Genomic DNA, 26,040 nt, shown 5'->3' on the forward strand with positions numbered 1-26,040 from the left:
GTGCAGGGGATGCAACCACAAGCCTCCAAAATAACTCGCCTTGCTTTCCCTGCTCCTGAATGTAGGCCGAGTTCCTCCCATTGAATCCCTTGGGGTGAGGCAAGTGCCTGCCCTGCAGCACCCACTCCTGTTGCAGAGCTGATCCACAGCCGTGCACAACACGGAGCCACGATGACATGCAGGAGGGAGGGAGAGCTGGCACGCCTCCGCTCTGCACAGAGGGCTGCCCTGGATTTGGGGAGCAGCACCACCCTGCAAGCTGCTGAGCTGCTATCCATCCATCCCTGCACAGGGCTTGGTGGGGGCAGGACCCCCCCGGCACCCAATGGGCTGCTCCAACAGCGGGGCAGGGCAGGCAAACTTGCTCATAAACACAGCCAGGAAAGCTGCAAACAGCACAGCTCACAGCTCCGGGGTGCTGTTTTGGGAGGGTTTGACCCCAGATGTGAGGAGTGCTGAGGGAGCATCTCAGCCCGGCTGCAGCACGCAGAGAGCAGGAGAGCCCTGTGGGAAGGAGCTGCAGCCACTCAGTGTGTTGTTGTTGGGTCCCATCCTGAGCGCAGCGCTCAGTTTTTCCTCGGCTCATTCCTATTTAAGGGCTTAGGGGAAAACTTGAGCAAGAGGCCGGGGCTCGGCACGCCGCCTCCAAACACTGCGCTGCAGCTCACGGCTTGGCAGGGCTCAGGCAAACCGGCTGCACCTCGGGAAAGGCACTTTATTCCATGCACTCCTACCAGACTGGAGCATACAGTGGGAAACCAAGCCGTGCCCGCTCCCCCCTCCAGCTTTGTGCCTCTGGGGGCACCTGGCCTGGTGTGCAGCCCCGGCTGCTCTGGGTGTTTGGAGGCAGCACGATGTGTTTTGCTCATTTCTCTTCTCCGGGTGGGCGGGGGCTCCTTGGATCCCCTTGGCGTTGGCCATGGGGTTTTTCCAAGCCTCTGCTCCATCACTGCAGCCCGCCTAGCCCTGGGGGATTTGGGCAGCTCCATCCTGAGCCTGACGTCGTGCAAAGCTGCTCGTCCTCATCCCTCTCACCCACCTGCACCCCCAGCACCTTGGCCAACCTCAGGTGTCCCCAGTGCGTACCCGATGGCAGCGCTCCCTGATGGCGTTTTGCTTTGCCCACCCCCCCCACCCACTTGCCCCTCTGCCCAAAGCACTATGGAGATGGGGGGGGTCCTGGGTGGCCGTGCTGGCAGCCCCCCACCCCCAGGTCCTGCAGCACCTGCGGGATGCCGGCTCCCCTGAAGGAGGAGGTGACGCTCTGGGGGGCTCCCACCACTCGTGCCCCCGCCCTGCACCCTCACACCCAGTACTGGTTGTTTTTCAGGGCAGGGTTGGATGTCCGGCAGTACTGCAGCAGCTCGGGGTCAGTTGGCACACCGGGACCCTGCGGTGGCGGAGCTGTGCCTTTGCCATCCAGGGCATTGACAGTCGTTAGAGGGATGCCCTGGTTGGGGTCCGTCTTGCGGAAGGTCTCCTGCTCTGGTACAGCCCCGTTCTTGGCCTTGGAGGCAGGTGAGCCCTGCACGTGGTGCTTGCCCGTTTTGTTGCGCTTGTGCAAGTAGAAGAGCAGGGGCAGGATGAGGGCCAGCAGGAGGATGATGAGGCAGATGGGGATGATGATGCTGAACATGTTAGCCTCGATGAAGCCTAGGAAGGTGCCGCCTTCTCCGGGGCTGGGGCTGGTGGGTGGGGGCACAGATCCTGGCTCACTGGCATTGGGGCTGCTCCGTGCCGTGCCCTGCAGCTGTGGCACCAGGGACGATGGTGCTGGTGGGGCAAGGAGCAGGGTGACACTGTAGGACTTAGAGGCATTGTAGGGCTCAGTGATGTACCCCAGAGACACCAGTGCTGGTGGCACGCCAGCAGCCACCAGTTCAAAGGTGAAGCTGTCACTATGTGGATGCTGCTGGTTTGTGTCCTCGTCGTCCAGCACCTCCAGCCCCACCAGCCCTTGCTCCAGCTCCCTCTGGCTGAAGGACTCAATGGGGACAGCGGGCTGTCCTGGTGCACGGGGTCTCCTGATGAGGCGGCTGCTGCGGGGTGGCTGGCGGAGCCTGAAGACTGGGATGCTGTGGGTGCGGTTGGCCAGCTCACTGGCATCCAGCGTGCTGGTATCCAGCAGGGCTGTGGTGCCCCTGGGCCACACGCTGCCCGGCCGCGCTGTCACCAAGGCACGGACGGTGACATTCACCACCCCGGTGCTGTTCATTGTTTGTGACCTGGTGAGGAACTGGAAGCTGTCCTCAGACGAGGTGAGCTTGGTGAAGGTGAAGGTCACTTCTCCACGCTCCAGCTGCGCCTGTGAGAAGCCCAGTGCTGGCTTTCTGTTGACCTGCACTTGGCCAAACCTCGGCTCTGCGGTGATGGTGTAAAGGGCATCGCCCTCCCCGAGCTGCGGAGCCACGTGCCGTGGGGACAGCATGGCCCTATTCAGCTCCTGCGGCACCTCCAGCGGCTCTGCACTGCCCATGGGCAGCACCACAACCTCCAGAGAGACGTGGGCAGGTGGGTGCTGGCCGTCAGACAGGCTCAGCACCAGGGACTCCTGAGCCCCACGGGCTGCAGTGACCAACAGCACGTGGCCTGCATTGATGTCCGCCTGTGTGAAGCGTTTGATGGGTACTTGTGGGCTGCGCACGTGGGCCAGGTATCCGGCCTGGGGGCTGTGCAGCAGGATGTACACCAGCTTCTCTGGGGAGCCCTGCGGCTCTGCCACATCCAGGTGCTGCCTGGACAAGGTGATGGTGGAGTTGGGCAGCACCCGCAGTGCTCCTTGTCGCTTCACAACCTGCAGGGGCTTCTGGCTGCTGCTGCTCACCGTTATGTTGAAAGCTTCGGAGATGAGCAGCCCTTCCTGGGGGGGACGGATGGAGCGTTGTGCCCGAGGCCGGAGCCAAGCCTTGAACTGGAATCTGTCCTCGGTGCCACCATTCTCACGGTGTGCATACACCAGGCGTCCAGCAGCCAGGTCTGACTGCAGGAAGAAGGGCTGTGAGCGCTCCAGCAGCCTATCAGCCACCCAGAGCTGTCCGTGCACCGGCAGCTCCGTCACCAGGAAGATGACATCGTGTGCGTCCTGCTCACGGGCCGGGAGCTGGCTCAGGAGGTTGGATGCATCCAGCAGTGAGGTGCCAATCTCTGCCCGTTGAGCCTCTATGAGATGGAGACCTGGGGAAAAAGGGAAAGCCAAAGCTCAGTCAGAGCAGAAGAGTTGCAAAGCGATGGGGAAGGCGAATGGGATTTGTTAGCTTGGCAAGACGATGAGGGGAACTGCAGAATCACAGAATCATTAAGGTTGAAAAGATCATTGAAAAGAACAGTAAGGTTGTAAGATCATCCGGTCCAACTATCAGCCCATGCCTGTGACCGCTCTGTACCACATCACTCAAAGGAGTTATATGCAGCCAAAGGATGGATGCAATTTGCTAGATATTGGTTGGTGCACTATCTGTGTCCGTGCATGTTGTACAATAGTGCTTTTTTTTCCAACAAACAAGCTCTACTGAAGTTTGCACAACTTCATCCCCGTTCAGGGGGACTGTGCAAACTTCAGGAGAACTCATTTGTCCTTTGCTTGTCCCTTCCTCGTCTCCCATCCTTTTTCACCTGCATTTCTCCATAGCTTAGTTGAGCGTTGGGGACACTTCGCCTCGAATGATATCAGCACCAGTAGGATGAAGGAGTCAGAGATGGTGGTGGGAGCAACCACACGGAAGCGGATGGCATCCTGGGTGAGCCAGAAAGGCTTCTGTGGCATCTCGTGCTGGTAGAAAATCATCCCTGCATCCACCTAGAAGGAAGAAAATCACACTGAATTCAGCTTAGTGTCAAAATAAACTTGGGGGAGGGGGCTGTCAGGGCAGGACCCCGAGCTGTGGGGGTGTTGGAGAGCTGGGCCTGGGCTCAACCTGGGCCTGGGTGAAGTTCCTGACTTCACCCCCATGGGCGGTGCGCAGCTGCCCCAGGCGCGGTGCCTGCTCGATGCTGTAGTACAGGGCAGCAGGGCCAGCAGGGCTGCTGCTCAGTGCCTGCAGGTTCTCGCTGGTGATGGGCTGCAGGGCACCTGGAAAACACATCAGGATGAGCATCAGCCTTTCTCCTCTGGGCTTCCTGAGTGCCGCTGCCCCGAGCCCCACACCCACCTGGGCAGAGGGTGAGGCTCTGCTTCTTGGCCAGGCTGATGTGCTCCTCTCTGTGCGCCCTGACGAGGAAGAAGTGCCCGGGAGACAGGTTCTCACCATCCCACAGGTCAAAGGCGAAGCCTCCATCCAGGGGCCCTGCGGAGAGCACGGAGCTGGGGCACAGGGCAGACCCCACCCTGTTCCAGGATCAGGGCATGGTGCCCACCCCAGTGGCACGGAGCACGGGGACAGCTGTACCTTGGTGCACAAAGAGGACAACGCCGCTGTCAATCTGCGCTTGCGTGAAGCTCCGCAGTGCCGTTTCGGGCGCAGAGCGCAGCACCACCTTGCCATTGGCTGGAGCCTGGATGGAGAAGGTGACCTCGGCCGCCGGGCTGTCCTCATCCTCAGCACGCAGAGTTTGGGGGCCGATGGTGGCAGCGGTGCCTTCCCGCAGCTGGGGGACAGGAAAGGCTGTGACCCTCTGGACACACCAGCAGCGCCGCGTGCCTTGCACAGGGAGGCACATCTCAGCTGTACAAGAGCTCCTTGTGCACTGCTGGGTGATGCGCGCATCCCCTGGCCTCTGCCCAAGCCCTCATCACCCCGCGCCTGTTCCCCAGCACGTTCATGGGGCACAGTGCCCAGGACTGTCTCCACCCCACATCTGCAGCATCACCCCACTGCAACGGGCTTTCGGTGCCCGGGGCTCAGCCCAAAGCATGCAGGGGGTAGAGGCAAGCAGGAGGCATCAATGCACCCCGTTGCTAATCCTCTGCCATACTCCAGCCTCGCAGACTGCGGGATTATTCCTGTCCCAGCATCGGGTTAGCACAGTGCTTTCCAGCTGGCCTCTCCCCACACATTTCTTGAGTGGGTGTGGGTGCCTGCGGTGAAATCAGATCCATCAGATCCCCCATGGGAGCAAGGAGCGAGGCCGGGAAGTGCAGCTTCAGCGATGCAGAACGGGACAATGCAGCTGGACTGAGCAGGGCTGACCCATATAGCTGTGCCCCACATCCTCCCCGGGTTATTACAGCTGGGATCCCTGCACTGCCCACACGGACTCTGCACCCGGCGCTGTGTGCGTGCAGCAGGGAAGCTGTGTGCAATTTCCATGCCGGGCCCATGACCTTTACCCGCTGAAGTCATCTCCCAAGAGCACAAACACATGCCCGGCCCCTCCTTGCGCTCAGCTGGGATGTGCTCCCTGCTCCAAACCCTCCGAGAATGGAGCTGTGCTGCTGAAATTGTTCTGGGGCCTTTTCCTGCCTTTTGGCAGCTCTGCAGTGTGGTAGTGGCTGGAGGGAAAGGGGGTCCCTAAGTGCCAGGCTGGCTGGAAACCAGCGAGGAGGAGGCAAAGTGGCGATTTTATGGGGGATTTTGGCACAGCTGGGGCAGATCAGGGCTTAACGCACAACAAAGGCGATTTGCTGGAGGGGCTGTGCAAGCAGTGTGTGCACAGCCAGAGATGTGTGTCCGGGGGGGGGCTGCCTATGGATGGAGACCTCCAGGTTTGGGTGGGCATTCCATCCCCCTCCCTCTGGGCAGCTCTGCAGCTCGGAGCCTCCTTCCCAAAGCCCCTTGGCTGTGCATGCGGCTGGGGTGGGTGAGGTAGGCCAGGGGTTAGGAGACATGGGGCATGGGGAGAGGAGCGCCGTGCTATTCCCAAGTATTCCCTAAACTGTACGGCAGGCAGCGGCTGGAGCGGGCGATGCTCCCACCTCGTGGACAGCTCCAGCATCGCTAGGGGAGGAGGAGGAGATGGAGGAAGAGGAGGAGGCAGAGGAGGAGCAGCGAAGGAGCCGCCCCCCGCACCGTGCCCATTACCTGGAGCCCGGCGTTGGTGCGCAGCCGGGGCCCCCTGGTGCTGCGGGGCAGGATGGCGATGAAGACGGTCCCGGGTTGGCTCTGCCTCTCGGAGGTCGAGGCGTTGGCCACGAGCGTGAAGCTGTCGGCCTGGGCATGGGGAATGTCCTGCCGGTACTGGATCTGCTGGCTCTGCACCTGCAGGAGGGGGCCGGGTGAAGGAACCGCGTTGGGTGTTAGGATGACTGGTTGGGTATTAGGGGAAATTTCTTCTCCAAAGCAGTGGTGAGGTATTGAAACGGGCTGCCCTGGAGGTGGTGGAGTTACTGTCCCTGGGGGTGTTCAAGAGCTGTGGAGATGTGGCACTGAGGGACATGGTCAGTGAGCATGGTGGGGGTGGGTTGAAGTTGGTGTTCTTAATCATCGTTTCCAACCGTAATGATTCTATGATTCTATGGGAGGATGCAGGAGCTGGGTGTCCATCAGTAGATCTGGGGCATCCCTACTCCAGGGCCATCCAAACCCATCTCAGGTCTTGGGCTGGACCCCTACCATGCCAGACATGGACCTGGCCACTCCAAGCCCCTCCTATGGGCAGATCTGTATGAGAAGAGAAGAAAAGGAAGAGGAAGATGAAGAGGAAAGAAATAGAAAGAGGAAGAGAGAGAGAGAAACAGAAGAGAAGAGGAAGACAAAGAAAAGAGGAAGAGGAAGAGAAAGAGGAGAAAAAGAGGAAGATATGAAGAAGAGGAAGTGAAAGAGGAAGAGAAAGAGAAGGAGAAGAGGAAGAGAAAGGGAAGAGGAAGAGCCCAACCTCCCTCCCCAGCCTCCTGATGGCACCAGGGCAGGAGTTCAGCCCACCCCCTGGGCAATCCATACCTCGCTCCAGGTGAAGCTGTGCAACCCCCCATCCTGGGGCCGCTGGCTGTTCAGGATGGTGCCAAAGCGGGGAGGCTGGAGCACCCTGAACTCCATGTCAAGGGCCGCGAAGTAGGCACTGGGGATATTGAGGACAGCTGTGGAAATGGTGGCAGAGCTTCCTCCTGGCACTGTGATGTTGTGGATGTCCAGGGGGATGGTGGCAGGGAGCACAACCAGGCTGACAGCCACCCCCACCAGTGGGTCTGCTCCCCCAGCCGTCACATCCACGACAAACCGGTCCTGCTCCTCCTCTGGCTTGGAGTGCAGGTAGAGCACTTGGCCGCTGTTGATGTCCTCCTGGGTGAAGGACTGGATGGGGTCCAGGCTGGGTGGCTCATCTGAGTCCTGGCCGTGTTGAACCATCACCAGGAAGCCAGATACCGGGGGGCTGCTCACCAGGTAGACGATATCCTGGGGTGGGATCTCCTCATGGGTCACCTGAGAGCATGGAAACACACAGTGTTAGCAGGGGCCTGAATCCCATCTCTTCCCCTGGGCAAAGCCAGAGATGGACACAAGTCCTTTCTCCATACAGGTGGGTGTTACGTGGGGTCCCTGGTTTGGTGGCCAGGGAGGAATGACTAGAGAAATGATACTAACCAGCAAGTGCTCCTCCTTGATCTCAGCAGCTTCTCCCTGGAAGACATGTATCTCCTTGTTATTGACAATGTGCAGGGGGCTGGGGTGGGTGTCCAAGAAGATGGTGATGGCCAGTGTGTCCTCTACTGCCACCTCGTTTGCTTCTACAGTAAACTGGAACTCATCCCGGGCATTTCTGCTGCCGTTGTGGAGGTAGGAGATCTCTCCTGCCAGCAGGTCTCTCTGTGAGAAGGCCATGACCGGCTGCTCCCCTCGCAGCACAGTCCCCCACCTCGGCGGGGCCGTTACCAGGAACCGTATCTCTTCATCTGACCTGATGTCCATGTTGGTCTCCAAGCTGAGTACAGAGGAATCGATGCTCCCTCGGCTCCCCTGGGGGATGGCTAGGCCAGTGTTGTTGACTACTCTGATGTAGGGCTCTGATGCTTGTACCTCCAGGAGGGCAGTGGTTTGGTGGAGGCCATCAGAGACCTGCAGCTGGATCCAGCCCCGGTCCGCTCCGGAATGGACAAAGAGAATCTTTTTCTTCCTCAGGTCATCCTGGGTGAACCGGTAGAGCTGGTGGCTTCTGTCATCGACGGACACGATGCTGCCAAACAAAATGTCCCTCCTTGCCAGCACCAGCTGCGTGTCGGAGAAGCCAGAGTCCTTGTCAGTGAAGGCAATGTCGTCCGTCGTCAGCAGGTGCTGCCCATTGCGCACCACGTTGAAGACCTTGTTCACCACCTGGACAGGAGTGTGGTCATTGATAGGCTGGATCGAGACCCTGAAAACACCTCTCACCTCCTCTGCCTCAGGCTCAGAGCTGCCCTCGCCCTGCCTGATGGCCACAAAAGGGATATCATCTTCCAGGGTCTCAGAGTCATCATGCTGGTAGAGCAGCCGACGGTGGAGGATGTCATCGTTGGTGAACTCCGTGATTTCCTCGCCAGAGGGCCAGCCAAGGGATGTAGCCCAAGCCAGCCTGCCATGTGCCGGCCCCTCAATCACTTCGTAGATGTAGTCCATGCTGTTCAGGCTCTGCACGAAGAGGTGGTCCTTGGAGATGACAGCCTGCCCGCCCTCAGGCACGGTCAGGAGGACATTGGTCAGGTCGGGTGCGTTGGGGTCCCCACCGATGCCAATGGTGTAGGTGTACACAGGGGAGTGCTCCTTGCCGGCATGGACACGGAACTGGAAACTGTCCTCAGCCTGCTGAGCGTTCCTGATGGTTGCGCTGTAGCTCAAGTGATTTCTTTGTAGATCATCCTGAGTAAACCTAAAGCCTTCAGTCAGCCTGTTGCCGAGGAGCTCCAGGTTCCCCTTCTTGGGAGCCTGGATGATCTCATAGTGGAAGGGGACGGGGGCAGAGTTTAGGTCTTCCAGCATTGCCTCCAGCTCCCTACTGGTGATGTTTTTGTGCCGCTTGTTCTTCATCTGGAGGGGGACCAAGGTCTTCATCTTAATGGTGGCTCTTTTAATACTTATGGTAAAGGTATTGTTTGGCAAGACCTTCTGTCCCACCTGGACACTGAATCTTAGCTTCTCTGTGACATCTTCCTGCCGGTGCTCTGGATCTGTGCTGAAATACTGGATACGCCCTTGCTCCAGGTCTTGCTGGTGGAAGGACTCAACTTTTTTCCATTCCCCTCCTATGCTCCCTTGTTTCTGGATCTCACCGTACCTGAGGGGCTCTATGAGGCTGTACAGGATGGCAACTCGCTGCTTCACAGCATTTGTCTCCACGGACAGGTTGGCCGTGGTGATGCGCGCAGCTCCTCCTTGGGAGATGGTGAGCCCGGTGTTGTTGTGCAAGCGGATGTTGGGCTCTATTGCGAGGATCCTCAGGGTGGCGATGGGGCTCGGCACTGTGCCATCATTCACCTGGAAAGTGAGCTGTAAGTCTGTTCCGCTCTGGTGCACGTAGACCACGTTGCCTGCTTCCAGGTCCCTGCAGGAGAACTCCTCGATGGGCACCCCAGGGTGGAAGTCGTATTCCACATAGCCCTCGTCCTGCTGCCTGCCGTGCAGCTGGAACTCAAGGTCGTCGCAGGATGTGTCGTCATCCAGAGCCTGCAGGATGTCCATGGTCAGGTGCTTCCGTGTGTGCTTCAGGATTGTTATATGGTTCCCGTGGGGAAAGATCACCTGCGGGGCATCGTTGATAGGGTTGACCATGATGGGGAGCAGGTAGGTCTGCCCCTGCCGCAGGCACTCAGGGATCCCTTGCTGGGCAGTCACTGTCACCTCCAGCATCAGCTGGTCCATGGGGCCCTCAGAGCCGTCATGGATGTACCTGACTTTGCGGTTCACGATATCCAACAAGGTGAACTTCTTTCTGCTCCGGGAGCCGGGGATGTCCAGCTCCAGCTCACCATGCCTTGGGTCACTGGTGATGCTGAAGAGGATTTGGGACTGCCGGATGCCTGCAAGGCCCAAGTCCACCGTGGGCTGTGCGTGTTTCCATTCCACAAAGGCCATGCCCCCTTCGGAGACGATGAGGGGGCTGACATGCAGCAGCCGGCTGACATTGGCGAAGGCAGGTGGGAAGCTGCCATCTGGCTGGCACGGTTCTGCCAGGCCCAGAGTTCCGTGCCAGGCATCAGGCGGGGGTGAAGTGGGTGCCTCATCCTGCTCATAAGCTTCCTCATAGTCCCAGTAGTGCTCCTGCCTTCCACAGCCAACTGTGACATCCCTTGTCACTACGGCGTCCTGCAGGCTCCTCCGCTGCTGGTTTATGCGCAGGTCCTCCATGCAGCCAACAAATGAGGTGTTGGTCGAGGTCCACACTGATGTGAAAGCAAGGTGGTGCGCCCTAAGCCTTTGCAAGGCTTTGTCATTCAAGCCTCCAATGAAGAGGTTTCCCTGGAGGTCCAGGCGGCTGTTGATGCCCCGGTTGGATGTGGATGAGGCATAGTAGTCAATCAGGATCTCCAGCTTGTGGGTGTCGGTGTAGACCTTGACGTAATGCTGCTGCTCGTCGCTGATGAAGATGTTGTTGTGCAGGACAATGACACCATTGCCCTTCTCAACAAACCCTCTCAGGCGCCCGTTGGAGATCTCCAGGTAGAAGAAGTCGTTCTCCAGCCCTGCGTGGTAGATGAGGGGTGCCTGGGTGATGCTCGTCGTGATCACAAACTCGATGGTCCCCTCCTCTCTCGCCTCCCATGTGGGGAAGGCAATGTAGGACTGCGGCCCCAGGAATCCAATGGGCTCCTCGGGCTCTGCAGAGAACTGCGCGCTGCAGCCTTCCTGCACCTGGTGGAAGACCTTGGAGCTGCTGTCAGAGGACAGCGGGGAGAGGACATCCAGACCATTGAATGTCACAGTGTGGAGGCAGCCCCTGAAGGGCGGGCTGACCCCAGCGAGGTATGGCAGGTTGAGGCTGCCTGTCCCGCCTGCATAGAGGCCGTGCTGGATGTCCAGCTCCCGCATGGGCCCCGCGATGTCCACGGAGCTGTTGAAGAGGCCATCGATGGTCAGTGTCATCCTGCCATCCTCCAGCAGCAGCTCCACATCATGCAGAGCCAGGTTGTCCAGCTGCAGCTCTGCCGGGGACTGCAGCGTCACCTCTTCTGAGCCCAGCCGCAGCCTGGCCTGTGGGGAAGGAGACAAACAGGGGTCAGGACTCAGCTCAAGCACGGTGTGAGGACACATCACTGAGGGTTAAAGTGTCCCAGTCCCTCCATTCACCTCTGCATACCTCTGCAGTGTCAGAGGCATTCACCCAATTCATGGGTCCATTCCCCATCCCTTTTCTCCCCATGCAGGAGCTCTGCCACGTGCCGACTCCACTTTCCAGCCCCATCTAACCCTTCCACACTGCTTGGGCTGCTTCCAGCCCCCATCAGCCTGGCAGTGGAAATAACAGGTTTATATGCATTCTATATATAATATAGAAATAGCGGGGGTGGGGGTGGGAGGGTACATCCCCACAAGCAGCATCCTGGAGCCTCTCTAATAGAGGGTTGGCCAGGGGGCCCCCGAGACACATGGTCAGCTGCTTGCTCACTCCCTGCCTGGCCTCAGATGTGGTTCGTGGACGCTCCCTGCTCATTTCCTCTGGTGGATGCCAGCACCGTAACCACAAGAGGAAATTGTTCTTCTGTCCTCGTCCCTTCCCACGCCCCGGCTGCACTTGGTCTGCGGTGGGCTGGGAGCGGCCGCTAGTGGAACCTTCCATTTCTCCAGCGCCCTCTGCTCATCCATTCCCCTTCCTACCCTCCCGCACCTCCCCACGCAGCGGGTGCGCGGCCCACGGTGCTGACCTGCAGGGTGCCGGCTCGCAGCTGCAGCAGGAGGTGGTCGGGCTGCCCGGCGGCCAGGAAGAGCAGCCCGCTGCCCTGCCCGGTGTACAGCTGGAGCCGCAGCCGCACCGTCCGTGAGGCGTCCGCCAGCGGCATCTCCACGAAGCTGTCCCCGAAGAACGAGACTGGGAAGGGGAAGGAGAAGGTCAGGCGGGGGAAGGATCCCTGGAGGGACCCTCCCAGCCCTGTGTATGAACGGGAGACCCCTTCCAGCAGCCCTCCCGTCGCTGGGCTGCGCCTTTTTGGGAGCTGCATCCTCTGCCGGCGGCCACACGATGGGGCCCGAAGGCTGCAGCCTCCAGCCTCCGTTCTCATCCCTCTGTCTTCTGTGACCCTGCCACCCCCGCGTCCTCATGGAGTGGTGGCCGTGTCCTGCCCAGGTTCCCCGGTGCCAACCCTCTATGTATTTCGCACCGCGGTGCTAAATTTCCCCTGCTGGATTGCTCAGCACGCTTGTGCCATCCATATGTGGTCGCAGGAGCTGCTGCTGGAAGTGGCTCGGGGCCTGTAGCTGTGAGAATGGTGGGCTCAGCACAATGGCATGCAGCAGTGTGATGTGTCACGGGGGTGTGCAGAAGGCGAGGGGACCACGGTGCAGCTGCACTGCACAGCAGCTAGGTGTGCCTGTGGGCTGAGGGCACGTGTGTGTGCTGTGCCTGCACGCAGAGCATACATTGGTGCATCCCAATGGCTCAGCTCTGGGCCTGCAGCAGGACACGCTAGCCCTAAAAGCTATTTAGACTCTATAGCTGCTCCCTGAGGGGCAGCCCCAGCCTGCGCTCTTTGGAGACATGCGCACCTCCCTGCCCAGACGCCTCCAAACACCACTTCCAACCATTGGCCCCGGTTTGGTTCAGGGTCTGGGAGAGCAGCATTGCCCAGCCGTGCTGTGCAGGGGAGAGGTGGCAGCAGGGGAACACCCAGCACTACTAACAGCGAGCCTCAGGCTCGGGGCTGCCAGCACGTCTTACTCAAGCCTGCTCATTTCCTGGTCCCTGTGCATGCCGTTGGCATGAGCCGCTTTGGCTCCTTCTTCCTCTGGCCCAAGCCAGTGAATCACAGGAGCCCCAGCAGGGCCGTTATGGGCTGTCCTCCTCTGACCCACCGCTGCAGAACCAGCATCACGTTGCATGCAGTGCTTTGCAAAAAGGCTTTTCCCTCTCCCTTTTCACCCCCATCCCTGTGCAGGCACACATGTGGGCATTATGTCTGGGCTCCGGGGACATGGTGCTGCTTCCCGATGTGCTCCCACCTAGCATTTGCTGCATTTCAGTTTTGCAGCTTCCCCCATCCCAACCAATGTGGTTTCCAGCTGGGCACCCAGCTCTGCTGTGCAGCAAGCTGGGAGGCTTACAGCAAAAGGCTGAGGCCTACAAATGAACCACCTCATCCCCAGCGGGGGACCCCACTGGAGCAACCCCTGTTCCCAGCTTGCTCTGTCCTGTAGCAAAAGCGCGTGGAGGCGAGCAGGGCCCCGTCACACTTTCCAAGCAGCCAGCCAGCAGATTATAGGCTGCACTGTCTTTTTCTTTCTTTCGTTCTTTCCTTTTTTTTTTTTTTTTTTTTTTGCATTGAAAATAACAAGGAGGAAAGCCAAAAGCCGTGCTCTGAGCAAACCCCGGGCGCGCGCTGCTCTCGTGGGGCTGGGTGAACAAGCAAAGGCTCTGTGCTCACTGGGCACCCGCCCCAACTGCCGGCCACGCGCTGGCTATGGGATGCTTGGCCAGGTTCCCTGCCCTGTCCCTTTCCCTGGGGCTTTTTGCTGGTGCTCGGGGCAGAGTTTGCAGGGAGCTGCGTCATTCCCGGGGGGCGTGGGGATCCTGTGTCCCAATGGTCCCCTCCGTGGGAAGGATGTTGGGCATGGAAAAAAGGGAGTGCAACTGCCCTTGGCTGCTCAACAAGGCTTCATTGAGGCCGGCCATGTGTGTGCAAGGAGGGGATGGAATGTGTTAAAGCGGCCCTTTTGCTGCACCCCAGCACCTGAAAGGGGCTCTGTGTGCAGCCCTTCCTGCCGGCCCCGCTGGGTTTTAGGGTGGGACACCAGGTGGGGAGTGAGGGCTCCTTGTTGCCCCAAACAAGCAGCCCTGTGTGCACGGTGTCCGGCCCGGTGCATTCCTCCTCTGCAGCGTCAGCCTTGGGGCTGGATGACTTTATAAGGTAGTGTGCTCCCATCCCTCCTGCTCTGCCATGGGTGGCCCCGCTGAGTCGGGTGGCACATGGGGCTGTGGGATGGGGCCGTGGGCAGCCGGCAGGAGGAAGCGGTCCCTGCCCACCCCACAGCCCTCAGGGAGTGAGGAGAAAGGCTCCTTTATGCTGTGCATTCCCTCCGATTTACGGCGCGGTTTTATTTATGGCTGGGGAAGGAAACCAGCAGCCTGCGAGGCAGGCGAAGGCAAACACAGCTCCGCTGGGAGCGTGGGGTGTGGGGCCCCTCCAGGCTCCAATCCTGGTGCCATGGAAATGAGTGGCACGGGGCCAGCCTCGAGCATCTGACCCCAACGGGGATATCTGCAGTGCTGGAGCTTTGGGGTGCCATCCCCATCACTGTGATGGCAGCTGCCTGCTGCAGGATGGCTGCTGCCATGAAGGAGGACTTCTCCTCTTTCTCCCCTCTCCTGGCTCTGTCTTTGGGTTGTGAGCACTGCTCCCTCACCTCACAATAGGGTCACGTGTGCTGCTCCCCACTCTGATGCTTTTCAGGCACAACAGGGATTGCTGGAAAGCACTGATGCAGGGAGGGCTGCGGAGCCAACGCTGATAACGCTGCCGCTCTGGGGGGGCTGCACCACCCCCGATGTTGGCTATGAGATTATCCCTTGGAAGGGCTCTGAGCTCTCCCCTGCACGTCCCGCTCGCCCCCAGCATCCGCCTCTACCTCCGCCCGCCTTCGTTCCTTCCCAGCTGCGTCCCCGCGCTCCTGCCCTGGCTCCCACACAAAAATGCCGTTCTGCAGCCCACAGACTGCAGGGTCAGGCAGAGCCATGGCCCCGCTCCTGCACAGCTGGAGGGGGGCTGCCTGCATCCAACCCCGCAGTGCTTTGCAGTGATACGGGGCCAGAAGCTTGGCCTCTGCTTCCCCAGTGCTGTTCTGCCGTGATCCGTGCAGCCCGAGGGCTGCTGGTGTGGCCAGGATGAACGATGCTGGCATCTGGGCACAGCTGGATGGGACCCCCAAAGGGTCAGGGTGTGCAGCCTCAGCAGTTCATGCATCTGGCAACACACATCCCGTGGGCTTGTGTCACGCCTGCAGGCATGCATCCATGTATCTGCGTGTCCATGTGTCCGTGTGTCCTTGCGTCTGTTTATCTGTTGGTTCCTGTGTCCGTGTGCCTGTTTGTGTGTGTCAGTGTGTCCCTGTATTCCTATGTCCCTGTGGCCATGTGGCCCTATATCTATCTGTCTGTCCATGTGTCTTTGTGTCTGTGCGTCCCTGTGTCTGTATATCCCTGTGTCTTTGTGTCTGTGTGCCCTTGTGTCCATGCATCTGTGCATCCCTTTGTCCTCTTGTCCCTATGTCCTTGTTTCCATGTGTCTGTGTGTCCACATATCCAGGTGTCCCTGTGTCTGTGTGTCCATCTGTCTACGTGTCTGCGTGTCCATGTGCCCAGGTGTCCATATGTCTGTGCGTGCCCATGTCTGTGTGTCCATACATCCATGTCTATGTCCATGTGACCATGTCTTCCTGTGTCCATGTGCTCTTGTGCCCCTATGTCCATGTGTCTGTGTGTCCCTATATCTGTGTGTCCCTATATCCATGTGTCCCTATGTCCATATGTCCATGTGTCCCTGTGTCCTTTGTCCTTGTGTCCCTATCTCCACATGCCCACATGACCATGGATCCTTATGTCCACCTGTCCCTATGTCCATGGGTCCTTATGTCCACGTGTCCATATGCCCATATGTCCCTATACTCACGTGTCCCTAAATCCACGTGTCCCTATGCTCATGTGTCCATTTCTTCCTGTGCTTTCACGTCCCTATGTCCCTATGTGTGTGACCCTGTGTCCCTATATCCCTATGTCCACGTGTCCCTATGTCCCTGTGTCCTTATGTCCATGTGTCCCTATGTCCTTGTATCCCTATGTTCATGTATTCATGTCTTCCTGTGTCCATGTGTCCCTTAGCCCCTGTGTCCATCTGTCCCAACGTTCGCGTGTCCCTGTGTCCATGTATCCCTGTGTCCTTATGTCCATGTGTCCCTATGTCCTTGTGTCCCTATGTCCACGTGTCCCTATATTCATGTATTCATGTCTTCCTGTGTTTGCATGTCCCTGTGTCCCTATGTCTGTGTGTCCATGTGTCCCTATATCCATGTGTCCATATGTCCGTGTGTCTGTGTACCCATGCACAGGACGGGGCCGCTCTCCCCCCGAGGGGTGCAGGCTGGGGGCGGCTCAGGGCACATAATGCCATGTGCTGACGGATCTGAGGGATGCATGGAGTTCAGGGCTGGCTGGAAGCGGAAGGAGGAGGGGGGGGAAGAAAGCAGGAGCGTTTGGGGGAAGCGTCGGTAAATGGGGCTTTGTGATGGCCCTGCAGCGTGACTCAGGCTCGCGGCAGCCCCTCTGCCAGCAGAAGTTGGCCTGGAAATATTGTATCAGCCCCAGAGGACGTGGTTTCCAAACCATCCCAAGGCGGATTTTGTTCTCTCCCCCCTTTTCTCCCCCCACGGCTGCCAGCTCTCCCGGCCCCACCCTGCCCGTGGCACTGCAGCCAGCTCTGTGCTCCCGCTGCCCGCCCGTGGACGTGGGATCCATCGTGCCCCCATCCCTCACAGCCACTCGTGGGGCGTCCCGTGCCCCCCGCCCGGCCGTGTTACCGGAGCGATGCAAACAAACAGCACTGAGCTGGAGGGCTGCCCGGCAGCCGCGTCCCAGTCTGGCGTGGGACGGAGCGCCTTTGAAGCGCCAGAAAGATGGGATGCATCAGCCAGAGGCGGGCTGCGAGAGCTGCACGGCAACAGCGAGCATGGGGGGAGATGCTGGAAGCCCTCCTCGCTCCGTTCCCATGCAGCCAGGGGCCCCCTCCCCTCCCGGCCTGGGGTTTCTCAGCCCCACGCCTTTCCCATCTATGAGAAAGCAGCCGAGGAGTTGTGTTTATAGAGAAAATAACGGCGCGCCTGCCTCTATTTATAGCTGGGTGCCTTGTGGGGCAGCTGGGCTCCCCCCCCTGGGAGGCATCACAGCCACCTCGGCCCCATGGCCCAGAGGAAGCGACCCCGCTCCCAGAGGTCCCTGCATGGGAGGAAAGCAGGCGGATGGGGATATCACCCCATAGGGCACTCCTGGCCGAAGGGAGGGGATGCAGCAAAATGGGTGGAAGTGCCCCAAACAGCCAGCGGTGCCCATGCGGTTTCCCCTGGCTGCCCACAGGAGGTGTGCATGGCAGTGTGAGTAAGAGAGGAAAACAACCCTCAGAAAAATAAGGTTTGGGCAAAAAGCAGCCCGGGATGCTCCCGTCCTGCACTGACTCACGGCCCATAAAGGCTCCTTTAATAGCTGTGAGTCACAACATGGGGCGTGCTGATGGATGAAGGTTGCCTTCATCCCCCTTGGCTCGCAGCACGTGATGGCACTGCTGCCATGCCACCGGGCGGTTCCGCCGTGCCATTCTGTGCTGCCATCCATTTTTAGCAGCACTCTCTTTCCCTGGCATGCTTTCTGTCTGTCTGCCTGTCTGTCCGTCTGCCAGGAGCGACCGTTGGGCACGCCATGAGCTGGGCCAAGAGTGGGACACATGGCTTTGTCACAGGGCTGTGGGTAGAGCTCAAAGAGCAGAGGCACAGCCCAATATCCACCTGCCCAAAAGCAGAGGGGCAGTGAGCGCCCTATCTGAGGCCATTTTCCCCATCTGCTGCGTGCCAACAGAAAGCTTTGTTCCTTTGACAGCCTCCTCAGGTGAAGCACCCATGGCCATGCCCATGGCTGTGCCCAAAGCTGTGCTCACAGCTGTAATCGTGGCTGTGCCCATGGTCATGCCCAGGCTGTGCCCGTGGCCATGCCCATGGCTGCACCCATGGCTGCACCTATGGCTGTGCCCTTAGCCATGTCAATGGCAGTGCCCGTGGCTGTGCCCATAGCTGTGCCCATCCCTATGCCTGGCTGTGCCCATCACCGTGCCCATAGCTGTGCCCAGCTGTACCCATGGCCGTGCCCACAGCCCAGTTTAGGCACACATCCCCACCCAGCACCCAGAGAGCTGCATTCCCGCGCTGCCCGCACCCTAATGTTTGCTCCTCGGGGCTGAGCTTAACCCCAAGTTGTGATTCTCGAGGAATGTGCTTATTATATATCTGCCTGCAGCCCTCTGTTGCTAAATATAAGAGGAGAATTTTCCTCCTCATTCCCACGACACCGGTTTGCATTCCCCCCGTCAGACTTTTTCCTGCTCTTTCCCATCAGCTGGAAACTTTTCCAGCTGCTCCAAGCGCTGACCTCAGAACATGTGGGGCCTTCGGTACAGGAGGTTCAGAACAAGGAGAGCTTGGGTCTCCGAGCAGCGCTGGGGTGCCACTGGTGGGCACAGGATGGGATGTCCCCGTAGTCACGGCAGGGTGACAACGCTGATGGGAACACGGGGCACTTTGCCCTTTGCAATACATGCCTGCTGCACACACGCTGCCCGTTTTGGGCTGGGCACAGTGGGAAATCAGTGCAAAACCTCTTTCCCTCCCAGTCCCGAGGTCTGTGCTGTCCTCCTATCCCACCGCTGCGCCCTGCCCTTGGTTAGCACTCTGGGGGCATTCTGCAGGCTGTGCTGTGCCCATGGAAGCCTCCTCCCGGCCCAAACCTGGCAGCAGCCATTCATAGACTCTGGGATGCAGTGGGGCAACATTTGCACCTTTGGAGGTGCTGGACAGCACAGCACTGATCCCACACATGAGGTGGGAGTGCTGTCTGGGACCCAAAGGTCAGTGCTGGAGGGAAGAAGAGCACTCTGTTCATCGACAAAGGAAAATTTTCCACTTCGCTTGCCAGGCGCTGTGATATTTTGGTGCATGGAGGAAAGAAGGAACAAGCCCGGAGGGAGAGGAGCATGCCCTGGGATGCCACCTGCTCAGCCCTGCACAGCATCCCATGTGTGCCCATCCCACCCGCTGCCCTGTAAAGCCTCCAGCAGGACGCAGGACAGCCGCAAGCACCCTGCCCAAAGCAGGCAGCTCCTTGGGCACCCAAGTGTGCTCATGCCACCCGCACTGGGTGCCCTCCCATGCTAGCCCTGTTGCTTCCAGAGCACAGAGTTCCACAGCGGGTGTTGGGATGGGGCTTACCTGCAGCTGAGGGTCCCGCATGGAAGGCAGGGGGCCGGTGGACCACCAGCAGCAGCAGCAGCAGTGCGTGGGGACCACCTCGGGGTGCCATGGTGCTCCTGGCCGGAGCTCTCCGCCCGCGCCCGCTCCCAGCCGACGGCGGCTCCACTACTATATTTAATAAAGTGCAGCGAGGGAGGGACCGGCGGCTCTCCCGCCTGTCAGAAAGGAGGAATTCGCTCGGATTACAAATTTCCCCTCTTAAAGGGCTAGAGGCCTCCCGCTCCGTGGCCCACCCTGCTCTCAAAGCGCCCTTGTTCCTACCGGGGCGGTGTGAGGGTAGAACAGAAGTGCCCGCCCTGGGGCTGTGGGGCCGAGCGGGCACCTTTGGGTGCTGCCGCCCATGGAAGGGGCTGCCAAGAGCCTGCAGCAGGACAGGGAGTGCCAGGCAGTGCTCGGACACTGAGCACAATGGCTCTGAGCAAAGGCTTTGCTCCCCCATTCTGGAGCCTTGGGGTGCCAAGCCAGTGGTTCTCCTTTGGGTTACAGTGTCCCCATTGAGGCCACGTACAACGCTTGCCCCACTCGCTGGACTCCTCTCTCAATCCTCCTAACTCCAGGCTTCCTGCTGAGACCCCACTAAGCTCACACCTCCCCACTCCCTCCCATTGGTGTCTCAGGTCCCACTCCCCTGGGATGCATCCTGCTGATGGATGATGCTCAGCTCGCTCCCCACTGCATTACTTCCAACCTCATTAGGGCCCGCGGTGCCACTTTGCCAGCATCTGCAACACCTTGCAGCTCCAAGTCATCCGCAGCCGTAATTAATGTGTTGTTTACTCTTGCTTTCAGATCATTAATAAAGACATTAAATAAACCCAGGATGTGCCATTCTCTCACTGACTTTTTATGAATAATCGTCAGGGGCTCGCTAAGTTCATTAGCTAATTCTATTTAGTCTGTGGGTTACATATTATCCAGACTTGCTGATTTGTACAGATTCAATTTTGCCAAGTATTCCCCTTCCTGCTCTTCATCTCCAGGGCTGCAAGGAGCTGTGCCTCGCTTCACGTTCACTCTGTCCTTCTTGTGATCATCCTTTGGGACGGATGGAGAAGAGGACGCGATCCGGGTCATCTCCATTACCTGCTCAGGGAGCTAGAATGGAGTTGGAATGGACACTACAAGGCCACCCCTTGCAACGAACAGGGACACCCACAGCTCCACCAGGCAGACAGAGCCCCCCAGCCTGACCTCGGTATCCGCAGGGTCTGCCTGGAGCGCGCAGCCCTTGGCTGGGCTGTCCCATCCGGTGCTGGCAGCAGCGAGCGCATTCACCGCTGCTGCTGGGGTTTGGCCGCTCGGCAGCTCCTGCACGGGGAGAGAAACGAGCAAACCCTGCTGAGACACGGAGAGGCTGCAGTGCCGTGCCCACCCAGCCGGGACCCGCGGTGCCGGGAGATGGCACCAGCGCTCCGCGGCTGCGGGGACATCGCCCGGCGGGGACGTGGGCATCAAATAGGGACAAGGGCTGAGATGATATGGGGTTGGTCCCTGCGGCTCGGCCCGGGGAGGACAGGAGGCAAACGGTGCAGGGAGAGAGGTTGCAGGGATTTCAGGAGTCGAGGAGGACCTTCCTGGAGCTGCGTTGGTTCATCCCGATGAGGACCCCCAGCGGGAGCGCAGCGCCGGGGTTTGCGGCTCTGGGGGCTGTAATTCTGCCAGGATTGATGGGGCGGAGTAGCGAGGATGTCTCAGGCTGAAATCCGCGGCTTTTAACCAAAAGCTAATATTCTCTTTCCAGCTGTTAATTCCGGGAGCCGGGGTATAAATTAAAGCTCCAGACACGCCGTAATGTTCACGAGAGCGGGACAAACGGCGTTTTCTTTTCCCTGTGGCACCCCCACCTGTGGCACTCCCACCTGCAGCAGTGCTGCATCCCAGGGAGAGGAGCACAGCGAGCCCTCAGCTCTGCCCAGCACAGCCAAAAGCGGCCGTGAGGGGTTTCATGGGGCAAAGAAAGCTCTGGCTGGGGTTTGCAAACTCCCCGTTGGGGTTTGCACCAACAGGCTCCATGAGCTGGGTGCTGGGTGTGCATGGGGCGTGCTGGAGGGAGGGGGCTGCCAGCTGAAGCTGGGCAGTACTCAGCCAGGGGGGGAACGCTGTTCCCAGACAGTGCTGCCAGCAAAATGAGAGCAAAATGCAAATGAAAGCTGATAAAAATGTACTTGGCAGCGTCCCCTTTAAGCACCATAGATTTTTATCTCACTCTGGTTTTATTTGCTGGGAAGGGAGATGTGGAGGCAGAAACATTCAATTAGCCCAGTCCACCAGCCCCCAGATGTGTGGTGTGGGCCAGAACTTGGCTCATGGGATGGGTGCTGGGATGTCCCCTTGCCCGCCCAGTGACATGCCATCATTTGAGGGCTGTGCTGATTGCCATGGTAACAAGATCCATGGTTCTGTCAGTATCTGTGCCACCATCCCACCTCATCCACATTGGGCAAGATCCTCCCTGCTCTGTGGGACAAGTGGGGCTGGTGGGACCATGGACTTCTCCTCCCCAAAACCAGTGCCAGCAGTGCCAACAGTACAGCATCATCAAACCCATTTCTTACCCAGCCAATCACCAGTGCAAACCAGTAACACTGGGAGGAGAGAGCACACCAGAGCTTGGTTGAGGATAGGGAATGGTTTTCAGAGCAGCCCTGTGGGTTTTCATTGGAATCTGTTCCTTCGTCAAAGCAAAAGTGCACACGGGGAAGGTCAGACTTGATAAATCTCCCCATTTTCAAAGCAGATGTTCAGAAACGATCAGGAATGTCCCATTCCACTGATTTGTAACCGTGCAAAATGAGGGAGCGCTGGTGCAAAAGGCGTTTTTGGCTGGGAAATGTGAGTTTGCAATGCAACATTTAAGGACCGAGATGACAGAGGACCCAGCACTCCCTGGTGAGCCATCCCCCAGCCCGGCCCTTCCCTTCCTGTGGCCCTGCTCCAGTTTCTCCAGGTGTTCTGCAGCTGGTGCTGGGGGATCTGCAAGCCCCACGCTACATGGGGAGGTCTGAGCACTCCTTCCTGGGAGAGCACACAGCCTCCATGGTCTTTGCTGGGAGAACCCCACAGCATCGGGATGCCTCCGGGCACAGTGACGCACAATCAGATTTCAGAACCCTTGGTGAAGCAGGCTTCATTCCACAGCCAGATGGGAATGGGATCCTAAATTGAATTTGTGTGTTCACTCGGAATGAGCTCCAGTTGGATCATTGGAGCTTTAGAGCTGATGGATGCGAGATGGTAACTGCACCGCCCCACACCAAGGAGCCACGCACAAGTGGGGGTGCCAAAGCTGCTCCCATGGAGAGCCGGGGAGGGCACGTGGGCTGCCTGCACTCCCCATTCAAGCCGGTTTTCAGACGAAGCGAGGTCTGCAGCTCCCCATAAAGGGGCTCTGGAGCTGCTCTGGGGGCACCTCGGTGGGCCGGGTGCCAGCAGATGGCACTCCAGAACGCACAGACACGCAGCGATGCGCAGATGCCGCCCGAAATGGCTTCCCCTGAGCTCTCCAGCAGCTCGGGGCCGGGGCTGGCTGCATCCCCCAGCACCTCCCGACCCAAACACAGCCCCTGCTTTGTGCTGGGCCGTACGTCCTCACGCCCTGAGGCTTTTCCCAAGTTGGAAACACGAGTAACGCTCCTAAATAGCTCAGAATGGCTGAAAACTCCCCAAAACGGAGAGCACCGCCGTGTTGTAACCAGCAGCTAGGGCAAAGGGAAGGAACTGACCCCATGGAGAGCTCTGGAGGCTCCAGCGGAGGAGTGGGGGCAGATGCAGGCGGCTGCAATGAAAGCAGGTCAGGCACTGCCACGGTGCAGGGCTGCATGCAGTGCTTCAAAGTCGCTTACTGTGAGAGGGAGAACAGCCTTCCCACGTGCGCAAAGGACATTTCCAGAGCTCTGATCCTTTGATTAGAACAGATCCTAGGAGAAGGCGTGCTGCTGCTTGAAGGCAGGGGGAAAAAAAAGAGCAGAACTGCTCCAAACTGATGGAAACTGAGCTGCTAATCATCGGAGAATAATGATCAATTTATTGGATGTGATACATCTAATGATGAAATACCAACTGTCTTCCCTAATTCCTGTGACTAATAGAGAAGGACACAGTGAAAAAGCTGGCATGGAAAGAAATACCAAAGCAGGGCAGCGAGCTCTTACATGGGAGCAATGGGATGAAGAGCAAAGCCTGGAACAGAGGGGAGGGGGCCAGAGTGGGGAGTACAAACCTGTGCTCTGCACCTGGCAATGCACCACACATGGGCACAGCTGTGGGCAGGGAGCAGGGCTGCAGCAAAGTGCCACCCCCCAGCACCAAGGTGTTGGGTTGGTAAGGACAGACAGCTGCAGGACAGCCCCCAGCTGCTGCTGCAGGGCTGGGGCCACCAGCTCTGGAGCACGTCACAGCTCTGTATATATATCTATTTCCAGGTTTGGGAAGTATGCATAAATAAACCCAGCTAGGCTTGACAGCTCTTCCCAGACAATAAACACCTGCAAATTGCTTGCTGTGACGCACTGCTGGAGCCTGGAGAGATGCTGAGGGTCAGATAGTGACCTCCCTGCCCTGGCGCAGGGCTGAGCACTGGGGACATCCCCATCCCCACCACAGCTCCATTCACCCACTGCCACCACCAGCTCCAGTTACTCACCGCCATCAGCACACGGCTGGCTGGCCTTTATAGCACTGTTTGTATAAGGGATGGTATCAGCATGCCAACAGCAATTATTCCTGGGTAAAGAGGAGCACTAATGCTGCCCGCTGCTCACAGGTTGCTGGAGAAGCACTGCTTGGGGATGCAACAGGGTAGGAACAGGCAGCAGAAAAAGATACAAGAGCAACCCCCCCTACACTTACCCCAAGGGATAACTCCTAGGGTTGTTCCTATAAACATATAAATAGGGTCCATCTGGCCTTAATTATTCAAATCAGCTGGCAGGATAATCAATACAAGCAGCTAAAGGCAGCCAGGACTATTTCTAGTGTTGCTGCAGAGCTGGGTGTGAGCTCTGCTTTTTTTTTTTTCTTTTTCTATTTTTTTTTTTTAAACAACAAATATACTTCTAATTGTGCACAGCTTCAAGGCAGCACTAATAAAGTGAGATACAAAAAGCAGGAGAGCAAATCAAGGGCTCAGCAGTGGGGGTGGCATTGGGCAGAGGGGCTACAACATATTGGGGTCATGAATGGGATGGTCATGGGGCCACCTGGTGATGAGAGGTGCCCTGAGAAGCCCTACTTGGGTCGTGTCTCAGTGCTGGGAGCTGAGATGGGGCTCCTTCTGTTTTCTGTTTCTCCTCCTCCCCTCCAGCTCTCATTTTGTCTCGTGTTATGGCAGAGGAATGTTTGACTTTACAGCCACGGTTTATATTGCCAGGAAGTAACTTAACTGCACTCACTGAGCATTGGAGCTGCATTTCTTTTTGATGATTTCCAAGATTGATGAAGTTCTCTCAGGGAGAATGGGAAAAACAACCAGCAAAGCACGATTCAGTGCTGGGCTTGGAGAAGGACCCCATGTGGTTGGCTGCAATTTGGGGTCGGCTGCAATTTGGGGGTTGGTTGTGAGCTGAGGGCTCTCAGAGTGGGATCTGGAGCAAGGCTGCAGCTGGCCCTGGGCACTCACAGGCAGCAGCAAGCAGTTATTTGCGATTAATTAATTGCTGCTCCTATTAATTTGCTCCTGAATATGATGGTTGGGGGATGAGGTCACAGCTGGCAGGGATGTTGCAGCAGGATGCGGGGTTCTGCAGTGTGAATGAGCAGCATTCAGTTTTGTGAGGGTGCAGAAGGAAGGAACCATCCCATGCCCACCCCACAGTGCCACAGCTGGGGAGAGGAGGTCTGCACTCCTACTTTCCCCATACTGGACCCTTTGAGAAATGGCAGCGTTTCCACTGGCCGTGTGTTGGATGTCCCCTCCCATAGCAGCCAGCTGCCCTGGCACCATCCCCTCAACTCTGCCTTGGGACACAGCAGGATGGAGAGGGGATGCTGGGGGTTCCACTGGATGCCCCCCATTAATGGACAGCCCCGTGCCCCCACCGCACAGCCTCAGGGCTTTCCTCTCCCTAAGCGAACGCCGTGCCAAGTTAGCATCAGTGTGTCTGTCAGGAAAAATTAATTTTTTAATTAAAACCAATTTTTTTTTTCTTTGGTGGTGCTTTAATGTCTGGGTCTGGAGTAATTATTAGTAGCTCCGGGGAGACTGCGCTTTAGAAAAACTGTCAGTGCTGCTGTGAAGGAATTTCTCTGATCTGCAGCACCCGTGTGCCCCAAATGTGAGCTCTGGGGGTGGGGTTCTGCCCCATGCAGGATATAGGGCAGCTCTACAGGCTGGGTGCTGCAGGCAAACCCACCTCTGTGCTCAATTAGCAGCCTGCACCTCGGAGAGTGGGAGGTGATATAAATATTTTCCATGTAGTAATAGGATGGGTTTTCTTTTCCCCCTGTCTCACAGTGCTGTCATTACAGCACTGATGTGACATCCAGGTGTCAGGAGCAGCTGGGTGGCAGGAAGAGCAGAGCCAGAGCTGGCAAGCAGCAGGGGCACAGAGCATCATCCCCTTCCCTGTGCTCAACCACTGTGGGGAGGGTTATTAAGAGCTGGGCTCCTTAAAGATGCAATTAATTATTCACCTGTGCTCCAAATCAGTTGAAGCAGCTCCTAAGCTGCAGTGTAAATAAACCCTTCCCCACTTGTCTCTCCTCCCCTCACGCACCCCAGTCCCAACGTTCATAAAACCCAGCATTTCAGCCAAGCCAAACCAGCAGTTATAGTAAATTACTGCAGCTCCAACAGCTTCCCGGGATCTCTGCTGAATTACACCAGCCAGGATTTAACTCATCCTCATGGTGCTGGGAACCAGTGTTGTTTGCTCGCTTGCCATATTTTTAAGGCTATTTTTTGCCTTGTTGCTAAATCCCTCTTGTTCCACCCTGCCTCCCCCTCAGATCCATCTCCTTCACCTGTGCTGTGTGCAATAGATCCTGG

At 58.1% G+C, this 26,040-nt stretch overlaps 1 protein-coding gene and 1 long non-coding RNA gene across 2 annotated transcripts; both read right to left on the minus strand.

The window, feature by feature from the left end:
* Nucleotides 1-880: 880 nt before the first annotated feature.
* Nucleotides 881-19,166, minus strand: CSPG4 (chondroitin sulfate proteoglycan 4). The gene is made up of 10 exons (XM_031616338.2): nt 19,014-19,166; nt 11,705-11,868; nt 7,458-11,033; nt 6,816-7,295; nt 5,958-6,134; nt 4,386-4,584; nt 4,149-4,283; nt 3,915-4,069; nt 3,613-3,796; nt 881-3,174 (listed from the first exon to the last, which is right to left on the minus strand). Exons 1-10 carry the CDS (start codon nt 19,102-19,104, stop codon nt 1,304-1,306), a joined length of 7,032 nt encoding a protein of 2,343 aa, XP_031472198.2. The 5' UTR covers nt 19,105-19,166; the 3' UTR covers nt 881-1,303.
* Nucleotides 19,167-19,706: 540 nt separating this feature from the next.
* LOC149916237 (uncharacterized) lies at nt 19,707-23,118 on the minus strand. The gene is made up of 3 exons (XR_016470258.1): nt 21,611-23,118; nt 20,247-20,363; nt 19,707-20,138 (listed from the first exon to the last, which is right to left on the minus strand). It is a non-coding gene; the product is annotated as an uncharacterized LOC149916237 (long non-coding RNA).
* Nucleotides 23,119-26,040: the final 2,922 nt, after the last annotated feature.

This window comes from Phasianus colchicus, chromosome 12 (genome assembly GCF_987193195.1).
Source record: "Phasianus colchicus chromosome 12, bPhaCol1.hap1.1, whole genome shotgun sequence".
NCBI lineage: Eukaryota > Metazoa > Chordata > Aves > Galliformes > Phasianidae > Phasianus > Phasianus colchicus.

Excerpts from the sequence above, each read along its gene's own strand:
- CSPG4 (XM_031616338.2), bottom strand. The coding sequence starts at position 19,104 with ATGGCACCCCGAGGTGGTCCCCACGCACTGCTGCTGCTGCTGCTGGTG. Across the intron at positions 7,296-7,457 it reads TCAAGGAGGAGCACTTGCTG|GTGACCCATGAGGAGATCCC; the intron begins GTTAGTATCATT and ends CCATGCTCTCAG. Across the intron at positions 4,585-5,957 it reads GCACCAACGCCGGGCTCCAG|CTGCGGGAAGGCACCGCTGC; the intron begins GTAATGGGCACG and ends CCTGTCCCCCAG.